Here is a 20,268-nt window from a genome sequence, read left to right as displayed (position 1 = left end):
ACTAATGCATGTTCATGTGTGTGTTTAACGAGTCGGGGTGTACGCTCGGTGCACCTGCGTTGCCAAGATAGCAATGAACATCTGACTGATGACTGTTGTCAGGGTTTTATTCAGTCAGTGGCGCACCTTTGTTTTCTGTTACCTGAACACACCTCATTTCCAGATCACCACGCCCATCAGTGTAGATATATTCAGAAGCTCTGCTACTGTTATTTTAAACAACGCAGGTGAAGGAGTGGAAATAGATGTGTAAGATAGCAATAAGCATCACAGGCCCACAGTGTCTAATCAGACCCGAGACACACTCTCTACTGCGTAAGGCTTTTACACAAACACACACACACACACACACATTTCGAGAAGTAACTGTGCGTTCAGTTACTTAGGTAAGTTCACTTTCTTTACGCAAAAAGTGTGTGTGTGTTTGTACTTTCCTGTAGTTGCACTTCTTGTGTGGTTACAGAGGTGCTGACAGTGACATTGCCCTACTTATACACACACACACACACACACACTGTGAGAAACGAGAGAGAAGTGAGATAGAGATAGAGTGAGTTAGACTGAATGTGTCAGCAGTGTGTGTGTGTGTGTGTGTGTGTGTGTTGAGTGCTTAGGTAAACTCCTGCAGGATTAATGGCCTAGTTAGCATTTACGCTAAAGAGGATTAGCCTCGCTCAGAGGGGCCGCAGAGTCCCTGAGTGTCCTTCGGAGGGTTAACCTCAGCGCAGTGGGGGTCCGCAGTGGCCAATCACAGAGTAATATCCAGTATACAGTATTAAATATCTCAGGGCTTTTCTGAAGAAGATCTGAAGAAGTTCTTTGGTCAGTCAGAACCACTTAAACCAGTCAGATGTTTCCAGATGCAGACCGGTGACCTGAACCTCTCACACACATGTGGCATCTAAATATTAATATTTATCTGCTGAAGAATGTGTAGTTATAATATAATGTACATGTGTTTATTTAAACTGGTCATTGGGATACTTTCACTTTACAGTGAGCGGAATAACCATATACTGCCTCCTGCTGGGCAACAGGGGAGGGGTCCACTTTAAACACTGTAACACACATTACCAGAATATAAACACTAACAGGGGGATTATAATCAGGCCTCTGCGATATATAATCAAAATATTGTTAAAAATGAGCTTATCTGTAATATCGCATTTGATACACTAGTTCTCATCTGTGTTATTTAATTATTAATAAGAATGTGACTGGGGTTATTTCTGTGGAAATGGTTTGGTTACCAGAGACGTGACACTCTGTTCTTTATTCCAGATCAATTATAAACATAAGGTCCACTGCTATGGCCACTTTAATGGAAACAAATGGCCATTTTAATAGAAAAACCTACTTTGTACGTAAATCCAATGGCCAGTGGTTGGAAACACTTCACTTATTCCTAAACTAAATGGCCAGTTTACTGGAAACACCTACTTTTTACTTAAATGGCCAGTTTATTGGAAACAACTCATATATACCCCAATTGAATGGCCAGTTTAATGGAAACACCTCCTTTGTACTTGAATCAAATGGCCAGTTTATTGGAAACACTTTACTTATACCTAAACTAAATAGCCAGTTTATTGGAAACACCTACTTTGTACTTAAATCAAATGGCCAGTTTATTGGAAACACTTCACTTATACCTAATTTTATTGTGTTGAAAAATCTCAGACATGCAATTAAACATCATAAACTTGTAAAATCGTAAAAAAAAAAATATTTTATTGGAGCAAAAAATATATACATACAAAACCAACAGGCTGCTCCAGACAGCAGAATCAGCACAGACACCTTCAGTTTCTACTGTTATATAATATATTTATAATATATTATCATCTATTTCTATAATCTACTGTATAAATTCAGCTCTATTGACTGTGTAAGACTGCAGTAAACAGATCTGCTGAAGCTCTGAGGAAAAAGAATACAATTAACCAATATATTGCATAAAAAAAGGCAAAATCACTGCCACTTCAGCAGTTCAGTCAGTTTATCTTCAGAAAACGTATAATAACAATTAAAAGTTATAATATCGATTAAAACTTATAATAATGAGCACCAATATGTACAGAATACAGGACTCTGATATTAAACAATAAAATACAAACATTAAAAAACAAATACAGAAAGATTAAAACCAAGCCACCGATTGAGGCACTGTAGGTTCGCTGCTGTGGCCACTTTAATGGAAACAACTACCTCGTACTTTAATCAATGGTCGATTTATTGGAAACACTTCAATTGTACTTAAATTGTACTTAAATTGACTTTTCTTTTATTGGAAAACCCTACTTTGAAATTGAATCGAACTGCCAGTTTATTGGAAACACCTAAACCACACTTAAATTTATTGGCCAGTTTATTAGAAACAAACTGCCAGATTACCTTATATGGAATGGCCAGTTTATTGGAAACACCTACATTGCACTTGGTCACTAAATTGAATCAAACACATTTTACTTTATTTAAATTTCCAGTTTATTGGAAACAACTTTCTTGTATTAAATATAGTGGCCACTTTATTGAAAACACATTTATTGTACTCCATAATAATCAATCATACTCGGAATGGCCAGTTTACTGGAAACACCTTGTGCCTAAAAAGATTTAAATTATGAAGATATGCGAATAGAGGTGTAAAATGTGTAATTAAAGTGAATTAAAAGCAAAAATTAAAAAGAAAAATAGATTAAAACGGCAAAAAATGTGCAAAATCGTTGAGCATGTATTTATATTTGGTTTATCACTGTATCAGATTATCACTGTTTGATTGAGATAATTCCAAACATTTAGAACAGCCTCATTCTAGATGATCTTAATAATTCTATGATCTGCCCAAGCTCCGCCCCCACCTTTAGTTCCAACACATTATCAGATTCAGCAATTTTATTATTGCTAACATTGTAGCCTGCACCATTAGCTAATGGAAGGATAGTGCTGCGCTAACCACATGCTAATACTGAAGTTATGATGTTAGAAGAGACCCTTAGCCAATGTGCTAACATACAGTAACATACAGAGAGACATGATTGAAAGCCAGCATGCTAAAGTTTGGTAAGGATACTAAGACTGTGAAAGCAATAACGAACAAGGCCCATAGTCAGTGTGATAATGCTGCAGTATTGATGTTGGAGGAGACCCATAGCCAGCATGCTAACACTTCATTAGCTATGTTGGATGAGACCAGTAGCCAGCATGCTAACACTTATGTAGTGATGTAATATAAGAACCATAGCCAGCATGCTAACATTGCAGTAGCGATGTTGGATGATGTTTATAGTCAGCATGCTAATACCTTGGTACCAGGATGTTGAAGAAGGACCATAGCCATTATGCTAACACTTCATTAGCAATGTTGGATTAGGGCAATAGCCAGCATACTAACACTGCAGTAGTGATATTGGATAAGACCAGTAGCCAGCATGCTAACACCACAGTTGCTATGTTGAATGAGGCTCATAGTCAGCATGCTAACACTATGATACCAGATGTTAGATGAGGCCCATAGCTAGTGTGCTAACACTTCAGTAGCGATGTTGGATTAGGCCCATAGCGAGCATGCTAACATTTCAGTAGACATATCAAATGAGGACCAAAGCCAGCATGCTAACACCTTGGTACCAGAGGTTGGATGAGACCAGTAGCCAGCATGCTAACACTGAAGTAGTGATATTGAATGAAACCCATAGCCAGCATGCTAACACTGCAGTAGCAATGTTGGATTAGGCCAATAGCTGGCATACTGCAGTAACAGTATTAAATGACACCCTTAGTCAGCGTGCTAACACTTCCAGCATGCTAACACTTGCTGGAGACCAGTAGCCAGCATGCTAACACTTCAGTAGCCATGTTGTATAATATTGATCACCAAGCCTAGAAGTCAAACATTACTGTATAAAACATAAAAATTCTAAAAATTATAAAAACCGAGCAACTGTTGCTATGTACGAACTTTTTTTTTTATGTGGGCGGAGCCTGGACAGATCAGTACAACAGGTCCCTGAGTACAAACACTTACAAAACATCTATAAAACTAAAGTTTCTCCTGGTTAAAAAGTCGTATATAAAAACCTGCAGCTGAAAAGTACTTGTGTGTCCCTGTGTTCCTCCTTAGTGTTGAAGTGCCCCGCCTCCACTGAGGGGGCGGAACAAGAGCCCTTATGGTGGAAGACTGCAGTCGGGTCACTTAACAGAGCAGAAGTTTTTAGAGCCGTCTGTCAGATCACAGAAAAAAATCTGAAAAAAACTTCTTAACACTGATATTTATCATATACAGCTCTGGAAAAATGAAGAGAATACTTCAGTTTCTGAATCAGTTTCTCTGATTTTGCTATTTATAGATTTATGTTTGAGTAAAATGAACATTGTTGTTTTATTCTATAAACTACAGACAACATTTCTCCCAAATTCCAAATAAAAATATTGTCATTTAGAGCTTTTATTTGCAAAAAAAAAAAGAAATGGCTGAAATAACAAAAAAAAAAAAAGACGCAGAGCTTCCAGACCTGAAATAATGCAAAAGAAAAAACAAGTTCATATTCATAAAGCTTTAAAGAGTTCAGTATTCAATCAATATTTGGTGGATTAACTCTGGTGGTTTTTAATCACAGTTTTTTTTTCATGCATCTTGTCATCATGTTCTCCTCCACCAGTCTTACACACTGCTTTTGGATAACTTTATGCTGCTTTACTCCTGGTGTAAAAATTCAAGCAGTTCAGTTTGGTGGTTTGATGGCTTGTGATCATCCATCTTCCTCTTGATTATATTCCAGAGGTTTTCAATTTGGTAAAATCAAAGAAACTCATCATTTTTAAGCAGTGAGTTAATCTCTTATTTTTTTACAGAGCTGTATTTTTTTCACTGTATGTTCCTGACCAATGTAGGGATGAATCATATGAATTCTTGAATCCAGGGTTTACTAAAAATGCTTTCTATATTTTAAAAGCTTTATCTTGGTTCTAATATTTAGCACTATGCACTAAAAGTTGCTGTTTGCATTTGTTAGAAGGCGTGTCCACTAACGTTTGGAAATATAGTGCATTATAAACCTGTCTTGGCTGAATTGGTGCAAAATGACTTAATAAAATAAATTATATCCAACATAAAAGTTTAAAAGTCTTTAAAAGTCTCTAAAAGTTAAAATCTGATCACAGCATATCTGGACGTCCAGTTTGGTGCTGTTTAACAGGATTTGACCGATCCGAGTTGATCTGGTTCTCCAGTCCTGTGATGTATGTAGTGACTGAGCCTGAGTTTGGACCCTGTATTGACTGCAGTGGGTTTGGACCCCTCATCACGCTGGTGCTGGTGGTCTCTGATTGGTCAGTTTAGCTGGTTTTGAGTCTCTGTTGGGTTTGGATCCCCTGGGCTCTGGTTTTAGCTCTCAGAGCGGAATCTGTTTCTGGGGCTGAGGGGTTCCATCTCCACCACGTGGTGACTGTTTCTATTCCCTTTACTCAGCTCCACCACCCGCGGGACCACCGTGGACCACCGGTCTGCAACAAATTACAACATATATGAGGTTAAGTTTCATATCAAAGAAAAGTCAAATGTCAAATATATGAAATATTATTTGTGCATATTAAAGTTAGAAAACTCACCTCTGCGTAATCTTTTTCCGCTCTGCTCGTTTTCCTGCTGGTTTAACTCTTTCTGTCCCGGGTCTTCATTAATGATCCCGAGGTTCTGATTCCAGTGAGACCACTTCACCTCATCCACCCTGTAACACAAAGTCTTACTTAGAATGTCCTCATGCAACATTTTATATCATTTTTTTTACTGTGATATTCAGTATATAAAATGGTATAAATGGTACACTTGTATCAGATGCAGCAGCAGTGCTGCTGGAGTTTTTAAACACTGTGTTTAATCATCACTCACTGTCTTCATCTCTATTACACACTCCTACCTACAGCTAAAACACCCTGTAGATAAAATGAACTCATTCTCTAGTCCTTCATCAGTGCCCACAGGACACTGCCCACAGGATGCTGACAACAAGACTTATGTTAGAGAATGCCGCTGCCCACAAGACGGTGCCCACAGGACTTATTTCAGAGGATGCTACATATAGGATGCTGCCCCTAGGACTTATCCCACAAGATGCTGCCCACAGGACGCTGCCCACAAGACGCTGGAAACGAGACTTATCCCAGAGGATGTTGCCCAAATGACCCTGCCCACAGGACTTATCACAGAGAAAGCCACCCACAGCAGGCTGCCACAGGACAATGCCCACAGGATGCTGCCAAAAGGACTCTGCCCACAGGACACGGCCAATAGGATGTTGCCCACAGGATTCTGCCAATAGGATGCCGCCCACAGGCCACTGACCAAAGGACATCAATCACAGGACACTGACCACAGGACATCAACCAAAGGACACTGCCAATAGGATGCCGCACACAGGATGCTGCCCACAGGACGCCACCCACAGGACAATGACCCCAGGACATCAACCACAGGACGTCACCCACAAGGATGCTGTCTACTGGAGGCTGTCCAAAATATGCTGACTACAAGACACTGACCAAAGGACATCACCCACAGGATGCTGCCCACAGGGCACTGCACATAGGGTGCGAGCCACAGGACGCTGCCAATAGATACTGCACCAAATACAAAAAGCTTCATGTGATTCAATATCATTTATTTATTTAACGCTTTGTGTTAAAACTGAGTTGCCAAGTCTTTTTTTTTTATAATTTTATTTCTGATTTTTTCCCCATTTCCTCCCAATTTTCTCCCAGTGGCCCCTGCGACGATGTGGACGAGCACATGCCTCCTCCGACACGTGTGAAGCCTTGCCGAGTCTTTTTAAGTCTTGTTGAGTAAAATAAAAATTGTGACTTAACAAATGAGTCAGTCCACACGTCTGGTATCAGATACAAATACAGGTTGAAGATGTTCTATATTACTCTATTATATTACATTATTCTATATTATATTACTTTAATTTCAGGGTATTGTAGGAGTACCTGAAGCACCAGCGTTTGTCGGGCGTTCCGTCCCAGTTCTTTCCCACCGTCACCATCTCTCCCACTCTGAAATACCGCCGCAGACACACGGGGAATGAGCGCTCGATGTCCAGGATGGTTGTCGCCCACTGGAGGAGATCAGAGACACAGGAGATCAACACAGGAGCACCTTACCCCCCCCTCACCTGCAGCTTCTTCAGTCTGATTCTAATTAACCTCATTTTATCTGATTAATTATTCAGACCTCAGTAAGGTTATCTGCTGCTGAGATGTATTTCCTTTTCATCTGAAGCTTCCAGCTCTTATTTTCACCTTCATCCTACAGGACTGTGATTCTGATTAACCCAATTTATTACGCTTATTATTAACAATATAACAGCTCACCTGCCCTGAGAGGAGAACGTCTTCCAGATGTTTCCACACCCTGCTTTATTCTCTCTGTACTGCAGTGTGATTATAAATCAGACTGATTATACTCTCAACGTCAGGTAATAGATGCACGTCATTCACAGGTGAGTATTATCAGCCTGTAGCCTGCTGCTAACTTCGGCCATCACTGCTGGAGCAGCATTAGCATTATCCGCTAACCTCGCTAAGCGCGAACTCTTTTGCCATTCAGAGGCAAGTATATTGGACTAAAGCCTGGTGCTAATTCCAGCTAGCACTGCTGGAGCAGCATAAGCTGCTTATGTTGCAAAGCACTGTCTCTTTCGCCATACAGAGGTGAGTATTATCGGCCTGTAGTCTGCTGCTAACTTGGCTATCACTGCTGGAGCAGCATTAGCATTAGCTCCAAACCACAGCGTTAAGCGCTGGCTCTTTCGCCGTACATAGGTGAGTATTATCGGCCTGGAGCCACCTGCTAACTTCGGCTATCACTGCTGGAGCAACATTAGCATTAGCTGCTAACCACAGAGCTAAGCACTAGCTCTTTCTCCATTCACAGGCAAGTATATTAAACTGTAGCCTCGTGCTAACCCTGGCCAGCACTGCTGGAGTAGCATTAGCATTAGCTGATAACCACAGCGCTCAGTGCTAGATCTTTTGCCGTACAGAGGTGAGTAACACGGCCTGTAACACGGCCTCCTGCCTACCCTGGCTAGCACTGCTGGAGCAGCATTAGCATTAGCTAATGTTGATTTAAAATAGAGGGGAGTATTATTAGCCTGTTGCCTGCTGTCAACCCTGGCTAGCACTGCTGGAACAGCATTAGCATTGGTTTATCAGTTGAAGTTTTGTCACTAACTTGCTCAGTAGGTCCATTTAGAACCTCTACTAACTCTCAGTAACTCAGCTCACCTGCAGCTTCCAGATCTTCTTGCTCTCTTTAGAAACCTGGCTGACCGTTTCCCCCATGAGGGCGATTAACATGTTGAGCAGCAGCACGAAGGTGAGGATGATGTAGGTGACCACCAGGATGAGGAAGACCACCGGGTACTGCGCCCCCTGCACCAGGTCGTCCAGGTCCCCCGTGCCGATGGTCAGTTTGAACAGGTCCAGCAGGAAGAGGCTGAAGGTCACGGTGTCTCTGCAGTGTGGGACGGTGGGGCAGGGGGTAACTGAGCAGTCGGTGCTGTTCGCGGGGCAGACCGTCAGCAGGGATACTAAAGCTGGGGGTAAAGAAGAATGGCATAATTTAAAAAATGTTAATTTTTTTAAAAGGTTACCAATTTTTAATAGATAATTACTCCAAATAATCTCCAAAACAGCAACTTTACATAAAAGACTATCTTAATTTTTTTTATGAAAGTCAATGTAAAACGAGTATATTTCAGGTAATTTTGAAGAATTTCTATTGGTCGATTTACCAAGAGATTTTGACACAGTGTAAGAGAAAGTTTGTTTGTTCAAATTATTTAGTGAACTAAAAAAAATGGAATATTTTTTTTTTTATTGGACAGCGACAATATTTGTGTAAAATTACAGAACAAGTTGCTAGTTTATAAGTTTTAGAGAATCATTTTACATTTCACCTTGTTTTAAAGCAACGGTCTGTAGGTTTTTGGGCATTTGAGGATTTGGAGCCCTCTATGAGGTGAATGTGTAATTACACAGAGCTGATGGAAGAGTACTTTTAATGCAGGTTAATGTAAAGAAAATGCTGTGTGAAAGTAATATATAAAATACTATACAAAATATAGAGTGTTATTACATCCAACAAACCTACCAGACCACTCTGTTTTGTTTTTAGAATGAATATATTAGATATAGCAGGACATGCCAGGACACTGATACCATTAATTACAGTTGTCTCCTCCCCACTCAGTAATACTACTGGTTTTAGTTTTGTGATTTCCCATATTGTACAAACTGTAAATTTACAGCACCAGTCAAAAGTTTAATACTAAACTTATCCAAACTATGAAGAAAAAAACACATGAAATTATTTAGTAAACAAAAAAAAGTTTTATTCTGCAAAGTAGCTCCTCTTGCTTTTCATTTTTGAACATCCCTGCTGGATTTTTTCAGTCAGTTTTATGAGTTAGAGTCACCTGGAATTCAGGCTTTCAGTTAACAGCTGTGCTGAACTCATCAAGAGTAAATTACTTGAATTTCTTGTCTCTTAATAAAGTGTTTGAGAGCATCAGTTGTAGTAAAGTTGTGAAGAGGTAGAGTTACAGGTATACAGTGAATAGTGAATATTTGAGTAATGTTCTAATCCAGATTATGAGAAGCGAGAAATACTCAACTAAATAAAGAAAAAAAATACTTTAAGAAAAAATTAAGGTCAGTCAATTCAAAAATATTTCAAGAACTTTGAAAGTATCCTCAAGTACAGTCACCGCAAACACCATCAAAAATTCTATGATGATGAAACTGGCACTTATCAGGAACGCTGCAGGAAAGAAAAAAGCAAGAGAATCATAAATAAAGCACATTTATTATTTTTATCATTATTACCTGAAGCGTAACCGATCATGAAGAGAACGTAGACCAGCAGGAACCGGAAAAGATCTTTGAAGAGAATCTAAACACAAACATCACAACGCGTTTTTCTCAGGTTAGCAGACAGATGTGGGACATAAAGACATGATTAGCAAACTGGTGTGATTTTAGGTATAGTCATGTCATGTATGTTGTTTCTTAATCTCTTACTTAATGGAACAACTGATCAGGACAAGTGTTTTAATTAGACAGAACACATAAAACAACTGAAATCATGCAGTGGTAAAAATTCCCTGGTGGTTTCTAAGGTGTTGCTTGGTGGATGCTATGGAAGTACCATAAATATACTCTCTGCTAAATGGCGAAAGCGCTAGTGCTGCAGTTAGCAGCTAACGCTAATACTGCTCCAGCCTTAGTGCTGTAAAAATTTGAAACACTGAAAACTCACCTTTATAACGTTGTACTTCAGCAGATTGGCTTTACTGCCCCTTAATAACTGAGAAGTATCTTGAGCAATACCTTATAGATAAAATACAGTTTCAGATAATTTCTGTGGTTTCGCAGGTAGTTGCTAATGGGTTGATAGTGTTTCAGTGTTTTTTATTCTACAGCTAAAGATTTCTATGCTACTGCAGATGATTTCTAAGCTTTTGCTATGTGGTGCATGTTTGGAATGCTAGTTAGTACCTATTAGGTCTCTTCCCCAAAGGATTAAAATGGTTAAAATATGGATTTTCGTTGGAAATGCTTATCTAAAGCTAATGCATGTGTTCAAAGTCAAGTTCAAAGTCTCTATGAAGGTAACCATTAAATCCCATCCTGCATCTTCTACCTTCTGGATCATGATGCTGTAGGTTCCGGTGAGTTTGAGTCCTCTGGTGAAGTACAGCGTGTTCATCCAGCCGAGCACCAGAGCGAACACCATCACGCTGACGTAGGCCTCGATTCCCGACAGGTACAGAGCCGCCGTCACCAGAACCAGAACCGAGTAGATGAAGCTGCAGCAGACCGGAGGAATTACACCATCACAAACAGCACAAAGACTCTCAGCCAATTAGCAGCTGCTCCCGTCTGAGGCTAATTTACCTCATTTCTGTTAGCGGCTGAAACAACAGCATCGCTTCAGACCTCATTACGCCCCGTTCTGTTCTGGACACTAATTGGCTGTTGATATTCGGCGGAGCTGCTAACTACACATCAGCTTCAGCCTGAGTTTAATATTAATATCACAGAGCTGGAGGACGAACAGCACGATTTAGCATTTTAGCATTCTGGCTCCAGAGCTGCAGCTCTTTCAGGATTTAGAGAGAGATTTCTGGACCAAGATTAGATTTCTACTAATGATGATCAGCCCAAAGAGAAGTTCTAACTAGAGATGGCACCATACAGTTTCCAGCGGCTAACGCTAATGCTGCTCCAGCCTTAGTGCTGGAGAAACTTCACTGAAAACTCATCCCTATAAAGCTGTACTTCAGTGGTGTATTCACTACTTTCATACATAAGCGCACCGGATTATAAGATGCACTGCTGATTTTTGAGAAAATTAAAAGATTTTAAATGCACCTTATAGTGCAAAAAATACGCTACTAGTTCCAAATTATTTAATTTAGCATTTTAGCATTCTGGTTCCAAAGCTGCAGGGTTTAGAGAGAGATTTCTGGACTAAGATTATGCTTCTATTAACGAAGATCAGCCCAAAGAGATGTTCTAACTAGAGATGGCACAATACAGTTTTCAACGATATCTATGGACCTTTATTACAGACGCTACCCTATGAACTTTTTCACATTTTGTCATCTTACATCCCCAAACTTAAACGTATTTAATTGAGAATTGAGATTGAGATGTTAGACAAACACAAATTTGCACATAATTGTAAAGTGGAACCAAACTGATACATGATATTCAGCCACTCTATATCAATATTTAGTATATATATATACAAACTGTTCAGATAACCAATTAGAAACTTGAAAATCCTAATCAATTATTCTAATATACCTTCAAATAAATAAAACAAATTGTATTTATTCTTTTAGATAGAGGGAGAGAGTGGTATAGAGAGAGAGTGAGGGAGAGAGAGTGAGAGAGTGAGAGAGATACTAAGAGATAGAGAGTGATAGAGAGAGAGTGAGGGAGAGAGAGAGAGAGAGTGAGAGAGATACTAAGAGATAGAGAGAGAGAGAGAGTGATAGAGAGAGAGTGAGGGAGAGAGAGTGAGAGAGTGAGAGAGATACTAAGAGATAGAGAGTGATAGAGAGAGAGTGAGGGAGAGAGAGTGAGAGAGATACTAAGAGATAGAGAGAGAGAGAGTGAGAGAGAGACAGAGTGAGGGAGAGAGAGTGAGAGAGTGAGAGAGATACTAAGAGATAGAGAGTGATAGAGAGTGAGAGAGAGACAGAGTGAGGGAGAGAGAGTGAGAGAGATACTAAGAGATAGAGAGTGATAGAGAGTGAGAGAGAGACAGAGTGAGGGAGAGAGAGTGAGAGAGTGAGAGAGATACTAAGAGATAGAGAGAGAGAGAGTGAGAGAGAGACAGAGTGAGGGAGAGAGAGAGATACTAAGAGATAGAGAGTGATAGAGAGACAGAGTGAGGGAGAGAGAGTGAGAGAGAAAGAGAGCGAGAGAGAGAGAGAGAGACAGAGAGTGAAATAGTAAGTGAGTCTTACTAGAGGAGTTGAAAGGATCCATCAATAAATAAGGAGTTCACCCCCGGGCACTTCTTCAGGAACAGGTCTTTAACCTGAGAGAGAGAGAGAGAGAGAGAGAGAGAGAGAGAGAGAGACAGATCTGCTGTTCAGCGTTTCACTGTTTAACTCAGGAAAAAACGAGAGAAACCCTGAGAAACTCTTCTGATATAAATGAAGCAGAAACATGATCTAATCAGACAGAAGTTCAGGGGGGGCTGAGAGGATTTTCAGCAAATTCCCAGCAGCTCTATCAGTGTGTGATTATATACAGCAGGAACAGGGGCTTTTATACTGTTCATATCCATATCGCTATTGAATCGTATCGACTGAAATTAAGAAATATATTGTGATATAAGTTTCTGCTACAGTATATCATCCAGCTCTAGCTGTAAGTGGTGCTCTTATTCACAATTCACATTTACATCAACAATAAACAGAAGAGTGAATAAAATAACATTGCTGTTCCCGTAAATGAGCTGCTGGAGCTCCTTCACAGCGTCAACCAGCAGCTCAGTTTCCTCTGCTGAGAAGAGTTTGTTGGACACGTCCAGGTAGCTGCACCATTAAAATAGCAATCCACCAAAGTCAGAGCTCACCTGATCTACTCTTAAAAAGAATGATGAGCTCTTAAAGACACACTCTGATTGGTCTATGTCATGTTACGCCCAAAATTAAGCACAACCGTCATTAATTAAGAGAATTAGTATATGATGGTGGATATAAGGTGTACTTTTCCAGTCGTTATGATAGCAAAGACACGCTGACACACTGTCCTAAATCAAGCTGCACGGTGTGCACAGTTCACCTTAAGGCCGCTAAACTAGGACATTTGATGTTTTGTTACTTTGTTTGTTTCTTATAACTATTATAATCATTTCTTACAACTATTAAAATGATTGGCTGTGGGATTAAATGATTCAAACCTGCATCCTCCCAGTGGCAGTTTTCTCTTAAATTTTTTTTTGTATTCATGTTCTAAGAGATGTTTTTGAAGCATGGGGGCATAGAAACAGTTGGACTGTGTGTGTGTGTGTGTGTGTGTGTGAGAGACTCACATTAGTTAAGAAGAAGAATACTCCAGAGGCGAGGGTGATGATTTCTCCAGTCAGACGCAGTTTGTCCTCCGGGGTTACATACGGATATGGAGGCTAAAGAGGGTCAATAATAGAGTTTATACACACACATACATTTGCAAATGTATTGTAAAATGTATGTTTTCACATTTTAAGTATTTTATGAAATACAGCTCTGGATAAAAATAAGAGACCACCTAAAAATTATGAATTTCTTTGATTTTACCTAATTAAAAACATCTGGAATATAATCAAGAGGAAGATGGATGACATTAGCCATCAAACCACCAAACTGAACTGCTTGAATGTTTACACCAGGAGTAAAGCAGCATAAAGTTATCCAAAAGCAGTGTGTAAGACTGGTGGAGGAGAACATGATGCTAAGGTGCATGAAAAAAAACTGTGATTAAAAACCAGGGTTATTCCACCAAATATTGATTTCTGAACTCTTAAAACTTTATGAATATGAACTTGTTTTCTTTGCATTATTTGAGGTCTGAAAGCTCTGCATCTTTTTTGTTATTTCAGTCATTTCTCATTTTCTGCAAATAAAATAAATAAATCAAAATATTTTTATTTAGAATTTGGGAGAAATGTTGTCTGTAGTTTATAGAATAAAACAACAATGTTCATTTTACTCAAACATAAACCTATAAATAGCAAAATCAGAGAAACTGATTCAGAAACTGAAGTGCTCTCTTAATTTTTTCCAGAGCTGTATTTAATTTCAGTTTACAGCCAAATAAGTAAACGGACCAAATAATTTATAAAAATTTATTCTCACCTTGCCCCCTGAGGGACGGTAGTAGGCGACCAGTGTGAAGATGATCATGGTGATGAGGTAGGAGATCACACTGATGTAAAATGTCACGGCTGCAAACTTCTGCCACTTGGCTCTCAGCAGCTCGTTAATGGGCTCCACAGCCAGCATCTCGTGACGGTTCTGAAGGGGAACAAACTGAACGTCACTACAGGTGATGTGGATCAGCACAAGGCTGCGTCCGTGAGCTGCTGTATAAGAACCATTAATAGGGGTGGTGTCAACATATATTTGTACAGAAAATGCATGAAGCCCCTCCCAGAGCAGATACCTCTATCCTGCTGTTGTAGACGAGGATCTCCAGCACAGAGACGTCCTCTCCACAGGTGTCCAGCGAGGACAGGTCGTACAGGGACGAGTAAACAGGTCCATAAGCCCAGTCCTTAAACTTCCGGCACAGGTGACGAGCCTCTTCCACCTGTACCTCTCTGCGGATGATGTGCTGGAACACCTGCAGGAAGTCACATACAATACATACTGTATTACACAAAAATAAACATAAATACATATACAGTCTTACGATAAAGTCAGGGCACCTATTATAATTCACAAATTCCCTGTCTATAGACGTAAAAAATAAAGTAATTGAGGGTAGAAGTGGAAGATGGGGTGCATATTAGGACTGGGCGATTTTTTTGCAAAAGCAATATTCTTGGCGATATTACAAAACAAGTTAAAAAAAATGTATATGTTCATTTTAAGAATATACTGCTGAAAACTAAAATAAATATTCAAGTTTATTTAGTATATATATATATCAGTTTTCAACACTCAGTAAAAACAAAAAAATATATAAAAGTTTGTCTATTTTATAAACAGCAACTTACCAAGACCATGATTTTGAGTAAAATAACAACAGTATAGCAAAGTAGTGTAAAATGCATATTTAATGCATGCATATAAATGATAAATAAAGTAAATAGCAAAACATATTTAAAACAGACTGCTTTTAAAGAATATCACTGTTATCATGATATGCAGTTTTTTGCTTTTATTTTATGGCTCTTTGCTTTAATTTAGGCTATTATAGGTAGATTAGCTGGAGTTGTTATCCACAGTCTGATAATCTATTTTTAATTGTTTGCATTGTCTCTTTTCTATGAGATCAATCAGGATGAATTCTATTTCTTTATGCTTAGGATAACATTTACACGACTTATGCAGATTATCAATTACTATTTTTTAACTGGTTTTAACAAAAGAAGGATGCCCTCCCTTGAGAGTTGTCCTCCTGAGTTCCTTCCCAGGTTAGTCCCAAATTCATTAAAATATCTCAGGATTTGCTCAGGTTTCTAAGTAAAAAGCCTTTTCTCAGATCTGTAAATGTTCCTCACCCCGATTTTGCCCAGCTTGGCGGCCATCATGAGCGGGGACATGCCGTCGTTGTTGAGCACCTGCTCCAGGTTGCATTCTGGGTAGAGTCTGGCGCACTTGATGAGCAGCAGGTCGTACATCTTGGTGAGGAAGCGCGTGTTGTCGCGGGTGTTGTCGGCGATGTGCACCAGCGCGTGCAGCACCGTGTTCCCTCGCGAGTCCTGCCGCCGCATGTCCGCCTTCTTATGGCTGTTCTCCGTCAGGTAGTGCACCATGTCCGGCTGATTAGTGCAGGCGGCCAGAGACAGCGGCAGCTCCCCTACCGGCACAGCAAACAGCGTCAGCACAAGAGCGGGGTTTCCGATAAAGTGGCCAGAGAGTAAAAGCACAAGATACAGCAGGTAGAAGTGGCAAAGGACTAAAAGACTGGAGACTTACAGCAGGTGTTTCTAATAAAGTGGCCAAAAAGTGGAATCACAATGTAAGTGGGTGTTTCTACAAAAGTGTCCAGTGAGTGGAATCAGAAGGTACAGCAGGTGTTTCTAATAAAGTGGCCAGAGAGTGGAGGCACAAGCTAATATGTAGGGGTTTCCAATAAAGTGGCCAGACAGTGGAAGAACAAGGTAGTGGTAGGTGTTTCTAATAAAGTGACCACTAAGGGAAAGTATAAAGTGGTGTTTCTAATAAAGTGGCCAAATAGTAAGAAGATGCATAAGATTGTACGTGTTTCCAATAAAGTGGCCAGTGAAGAAGCCTAAGGTTAAACAGTTGTTTCTAATAAAGTGGCTTAGCACACAACAGCAGGTGTTTCTGTTAAAGTGGCCAATAATTAATGGCTAATAAAGTGGCCAGATAGTGGAAACATGAGGTAGAGAGTTAGGTGTTTCTAATAAAGTGGCCAGGCAGTAAAAAAAAAACAGGTGAATTATCTGGGTTGGGTGTTACCGTCAGAACTGCTGAATTATGAATTACTCAATCTCATATGAATATTGCAGAACTGAACCATACGCACAAATTTATCAGCATTTCACAGCAATTAATAAACGCCTCCTGAAGCTCCAGATGTTCTGAGACGAGCTCTCAGAATCAACAGCGGCTCGTCTCCAGCCTCGCTTAATCAGCCGGCGCAGGCTGCAGTGAAAGCAGAGACAATTAGCCCGCCAAAGTCAATCCCGCGAAAGACGCTCTTTTGTCAGGGATCAGAGTGGCGGGAAGACGCGCGCTTTGATCCGAACGCTAACGTTATCAAGCGCACAATTAGCGCTTCCCTCGTGAGGAGGCCCTTCAGAGACGAGGAGCCCAAACAGAGGCTTAGGAGACGGTGAGAGACAGAGCCGGAGTGCCGTTGCCAGGGGTGACAGATTACTTTCATGTCACTTCTCGTGGAAACGCTTCCCCCTCATTGATTTGCACACGCTTGGAGAGCGGTTAGCGTGATCGCTAAATCACATTAGCCCGTCAGTCGCGCCAGGTCTGAGCTCCGCGGCAAATTACTCAGCCGCTCTGAGATCCGACCGGCTGGAGGGGTAATGGAGGGGGATTAGACGGAGCCGGCCGCGCTTAATGCAGGAGGAAATCGGTTTCGGCACGATGGAGAACCGAACCCGACAACGAGGCCTAGCGCAGAAAAGTAACGTACGCTGCTTCAATCTGTTTCAGAAAGAGAGAGAGAGAAACTCCCGCTGCGCCTCTTTCTTTATCTCGCAAACTAACTTCTCTCATCACCACAAGAGAACATCGAACAGAGAGCAGACAAACACAAGAGAAAATTACACTTTAAACAGATTTACGTACTTCTCACTATTACACCTCTAAATGTAGCTAATTAGCCGTAGCATTTAGCATTTTATTATAAAGTGGCTAGTCAGTGAAACGAAGCATAAGATACATGAGTGTTTCTAATAAAGAGGTCAGAAATTGGAAGCACAAGGTAGTCAGGTAGGTGTTTCCAATAAAGTGGCCAGTATGTGGAAGCACAAGGTAATAGGTTGGGGTTTTCAATAAAGTGGCCAATGAGAGTAAGCATATTGTTGTAAATAGGTGTTTCCAATGAAGTGGCCAGGCATTAGAAGCATAGTATTGTAAGTAGGTGTTTCCAATAAAGTGGCCAGAGAATAGACACATACAATTGTAAGCAGGTGTTTCCAATAAAGTAGCCAGTATGTGAAAGCACTAGATTGTAAGTTAGGTGTTTCCAATAAAGTGGCCAGAGACTGAAAGCATAATATTGTAAATAGGTGTTTCCAATAAAGTGTCCAGTGTGTGGAAGCATAATATTGTAAGCAGGTGTTTCCAATAAAGTGGCCAGTGATTGGAAGCATGATGATGTAAATACAGTAGGTGTTTCCAATAAAGTGGCCAGAGAGTAGAAGCATAATATTGTAAGTACCGGTAGGTGTTTCCAATAAAGTGGCCATTTAGTGCAAGCATAATGTTGTAAGCAGGTGTTTCTAATAAAAAGTGGCCACTAAGAGGATGCACACGGTAATAGGCAGGTGTTTCCAATAAAATGGCCAGTGAGTGGAAGCACAAGGTAATAGCTAGGTGTTTCCAATAAAGTGGCCAGAGTTGTATTACCACACTCTGTCCAGCAGAGGTCAGTAGAGGCGCAGTGTTAAATGTATATAAATGCCCTGTTGGCTTCAGGTTTGGGCACTTCTTGTCCACATGCTGCTGTTCTACTCGCTGTATCTTGGCACAGGTGGGATGTATGTTGGCACAGGTGGCACAGAGGTGCTGTTCTCTGTGTTGGCGTGTTCTCCGCTGAGCTGAGTGTTATATTTAGGGCGTAACGTCACGCTGATCCTCCTCACGTCTCTCTGAAGTGCTCCTGCTAACCGTCAGACAGCCCTGAATGGCTTAACTGTGCTCCAGCCATCAAACATACAGGAGGCGGAGCCTGAGCATCACCTGATGTGCCACGCTGACTGTCTTTACCCCTTTCGTAATACCTGTGCCCACTGTTTATTACACTCATATTCCCGTTTTATCATTCTCTCCATAAACACACCTGCTACAGCAAGTAAACAAAATCATTTTCTCCTGAATTTAACCGATTTTTACTAAATTCGAGGACACAATGCCACATTCAATTAAATACATCTTTAGAACAGTTTTTCTCATAAAATTACACTATGTATAAACTGTATTATGTCTGTCAAAACTAAACTGCCTACAACCACAACCTAGAAATACCCGATCAACCATTACACAACAAGCAAACACAAATCAACACCACTAAGCCTAAAGTTACACTCACTCCAACTTCCTGATTATTTTTCATTTATCTACCAAAAACAAGAACACAGACTCTTATACTTAAACTCTTACACTGGCCACTTTATTAGAAACACCTATTTTCTTGTGGGCACCAGGGCATTTTCACACCATCACTATTTGTTCCGGTTTAAATAGTATCTGGTTCATTTGTACTCTTAATGCGGTTTGATCAAGCAGGTGTGAAAACACCAATCACACTCGGGTTCAGACCAAAACAAAAAAAAAAAGCTCTGACCAATCAGAGGAGACGATGTGCTCGCGTGGTTTACTGGTGCGCATTTTGGTGTGTTTAGGTTTATTATGCCTGTGTGAAACCAAACCAAACAGAGGGACAAACGCTCCAAATAAACACAAACTCATCAACTGATCCGAACCATATAAACTTTCACAACTACAGGTGTGAAAACATACACATATACAGCCGCATCACTCCGAAGGACTGGCGCGGGGTTTCTGATAAAGTGGCCGGGAGTGTAGGACAGTAACCTGGTCTAAGAAAGTTTAAAGTCTAACCGAAGTAGAAGTATCCTCCCTCGTCTCGTGGCTGGAAGAATCGTCCGCGGGCCTGAGCGTGAACATCCGCCCCTTTCTCCACCAGCAGCTCCGCGTACTGCTTACAGCGCCTCTCGATGGCGATGTGCAGCGCCGTCTGACCTGCAGCACAAACAAACAAACATATAAACCAACATATAAACCAACATATAAACCAACATATGAGCAAACAAACATGGTGTGGTGCGGTGCAGTGGGAGGCTGGGGTTCAATTCCAGGTCTGGGTGACCGAATGCTGTGTTACACCAATAAGAGTCCCTGGGCTAGACTCCTAACTCTACACTGGTCCTTTTTCTGTCATAGGAAAAACCTTGTAGGTCACTCTGGATAAGAGAGTCAGCTAAAAAAATCTGTAAATGCAATGTAAAAGTAATAAACAAACAAACTGGATAATAGCTGATTTAATCAGTACTAGATGAAACCTTAGAAACATCATACATGGAGCTAAATTGGCGGAACAGTACCTTAGTTACTTAGTTAATATGTTCACCTCCCAGCGCTGGAGTCTTGGGTTCAAGTCCATATCTGGGTGGAGTTTTTATGTTCTCATTGTGTCTGTGTGGTTCCTCTGAGAACTCCTGTATGACTGTATGCCCAAATATGGATTGGCACTCTGTGCTGGGTCAGCTCCTTAGTGCCCGATTGAGTCCTTCAGGTGGACGGTGGT

General features: G+C 40.6%; 1 protein-coding gene across 1 annotated transcript in view; it reads right to left on the bottom strand.

The window, feature by feature from the left end:
- Nucleotides 1-1,716: 1,716 nt before the first annotated feature.
- Nucleotides 1,717-20,268, bottom strand: part of trpv4 (transient receptor potential cation channel, subfamily V, member 4) — a 41,040-nt gene continuing 22,488 nt past the window's right edge. The window contains exons 6-17 of the mRNA XM_049470258.1: nt 19,563-19,703; nt 15,791-16,089; nt 14,728-14,907; nt 14,421-14,579; nt 13,619-13,711; nt 12,543-12,616; nt 10,706-10,871; nt 9,889-9,955; nt 8,287-8,597; nt 6,988-7,115; nt 5,611-5,729; nt 1,717-5,505 (exon numbers count right to left, since the gene is read on the bottom strand). Coding sequence (XP_049326215.1) covers nt 5,387-5,505; nt 5,611-5,729; nt 6,988-7,115; nt 8,287-8,597; nt 9,889-9,955; nt 10,706-10,871; nt 12,543-12,616; nt 13,619-13,711; nt 14,421-14,579; nt 14,728-14,907; nt 15,791-16,089; nt 19,563-19,703 — 1,856 coding nt within the window. The 3' untranslated portion in view covers nt 1,717-5,386. The remainder of the gene's footprint in view (nt 5,506-5,610; nt 5,730-6,987; nt 7,116-8,286; nt 8,598-9,888; nt 9,956-10,705; nt 10,872-12,542; nt 12,617-13,618; nt 13,712-14,420; nt 14,580-14,727; nt 14,908-15,790; nt 16,090-19,562; nt 19,704-20,268) is intronic.

The sequence above is a fragment of the Astyanax mexicanus genome, chromosome 22, assembly GCF_023375975.1.
Source record: "Astyanax mexicanus isolate ESR-SI-001 chromosome 22, AstMex3_surface, whole genome shotgun sequence".
Lineage (NCBI taxonomy): Eukaryota > Metazoa > Chordata > Actinopteri > Characiformes > Acestrorhamphidae > Astyanax > Astyanax mexicanus.
Note: the sequence above shows the minus strand (reverse complement) of the source record. Positions and strands in the feature narration are given on the sequence as shown.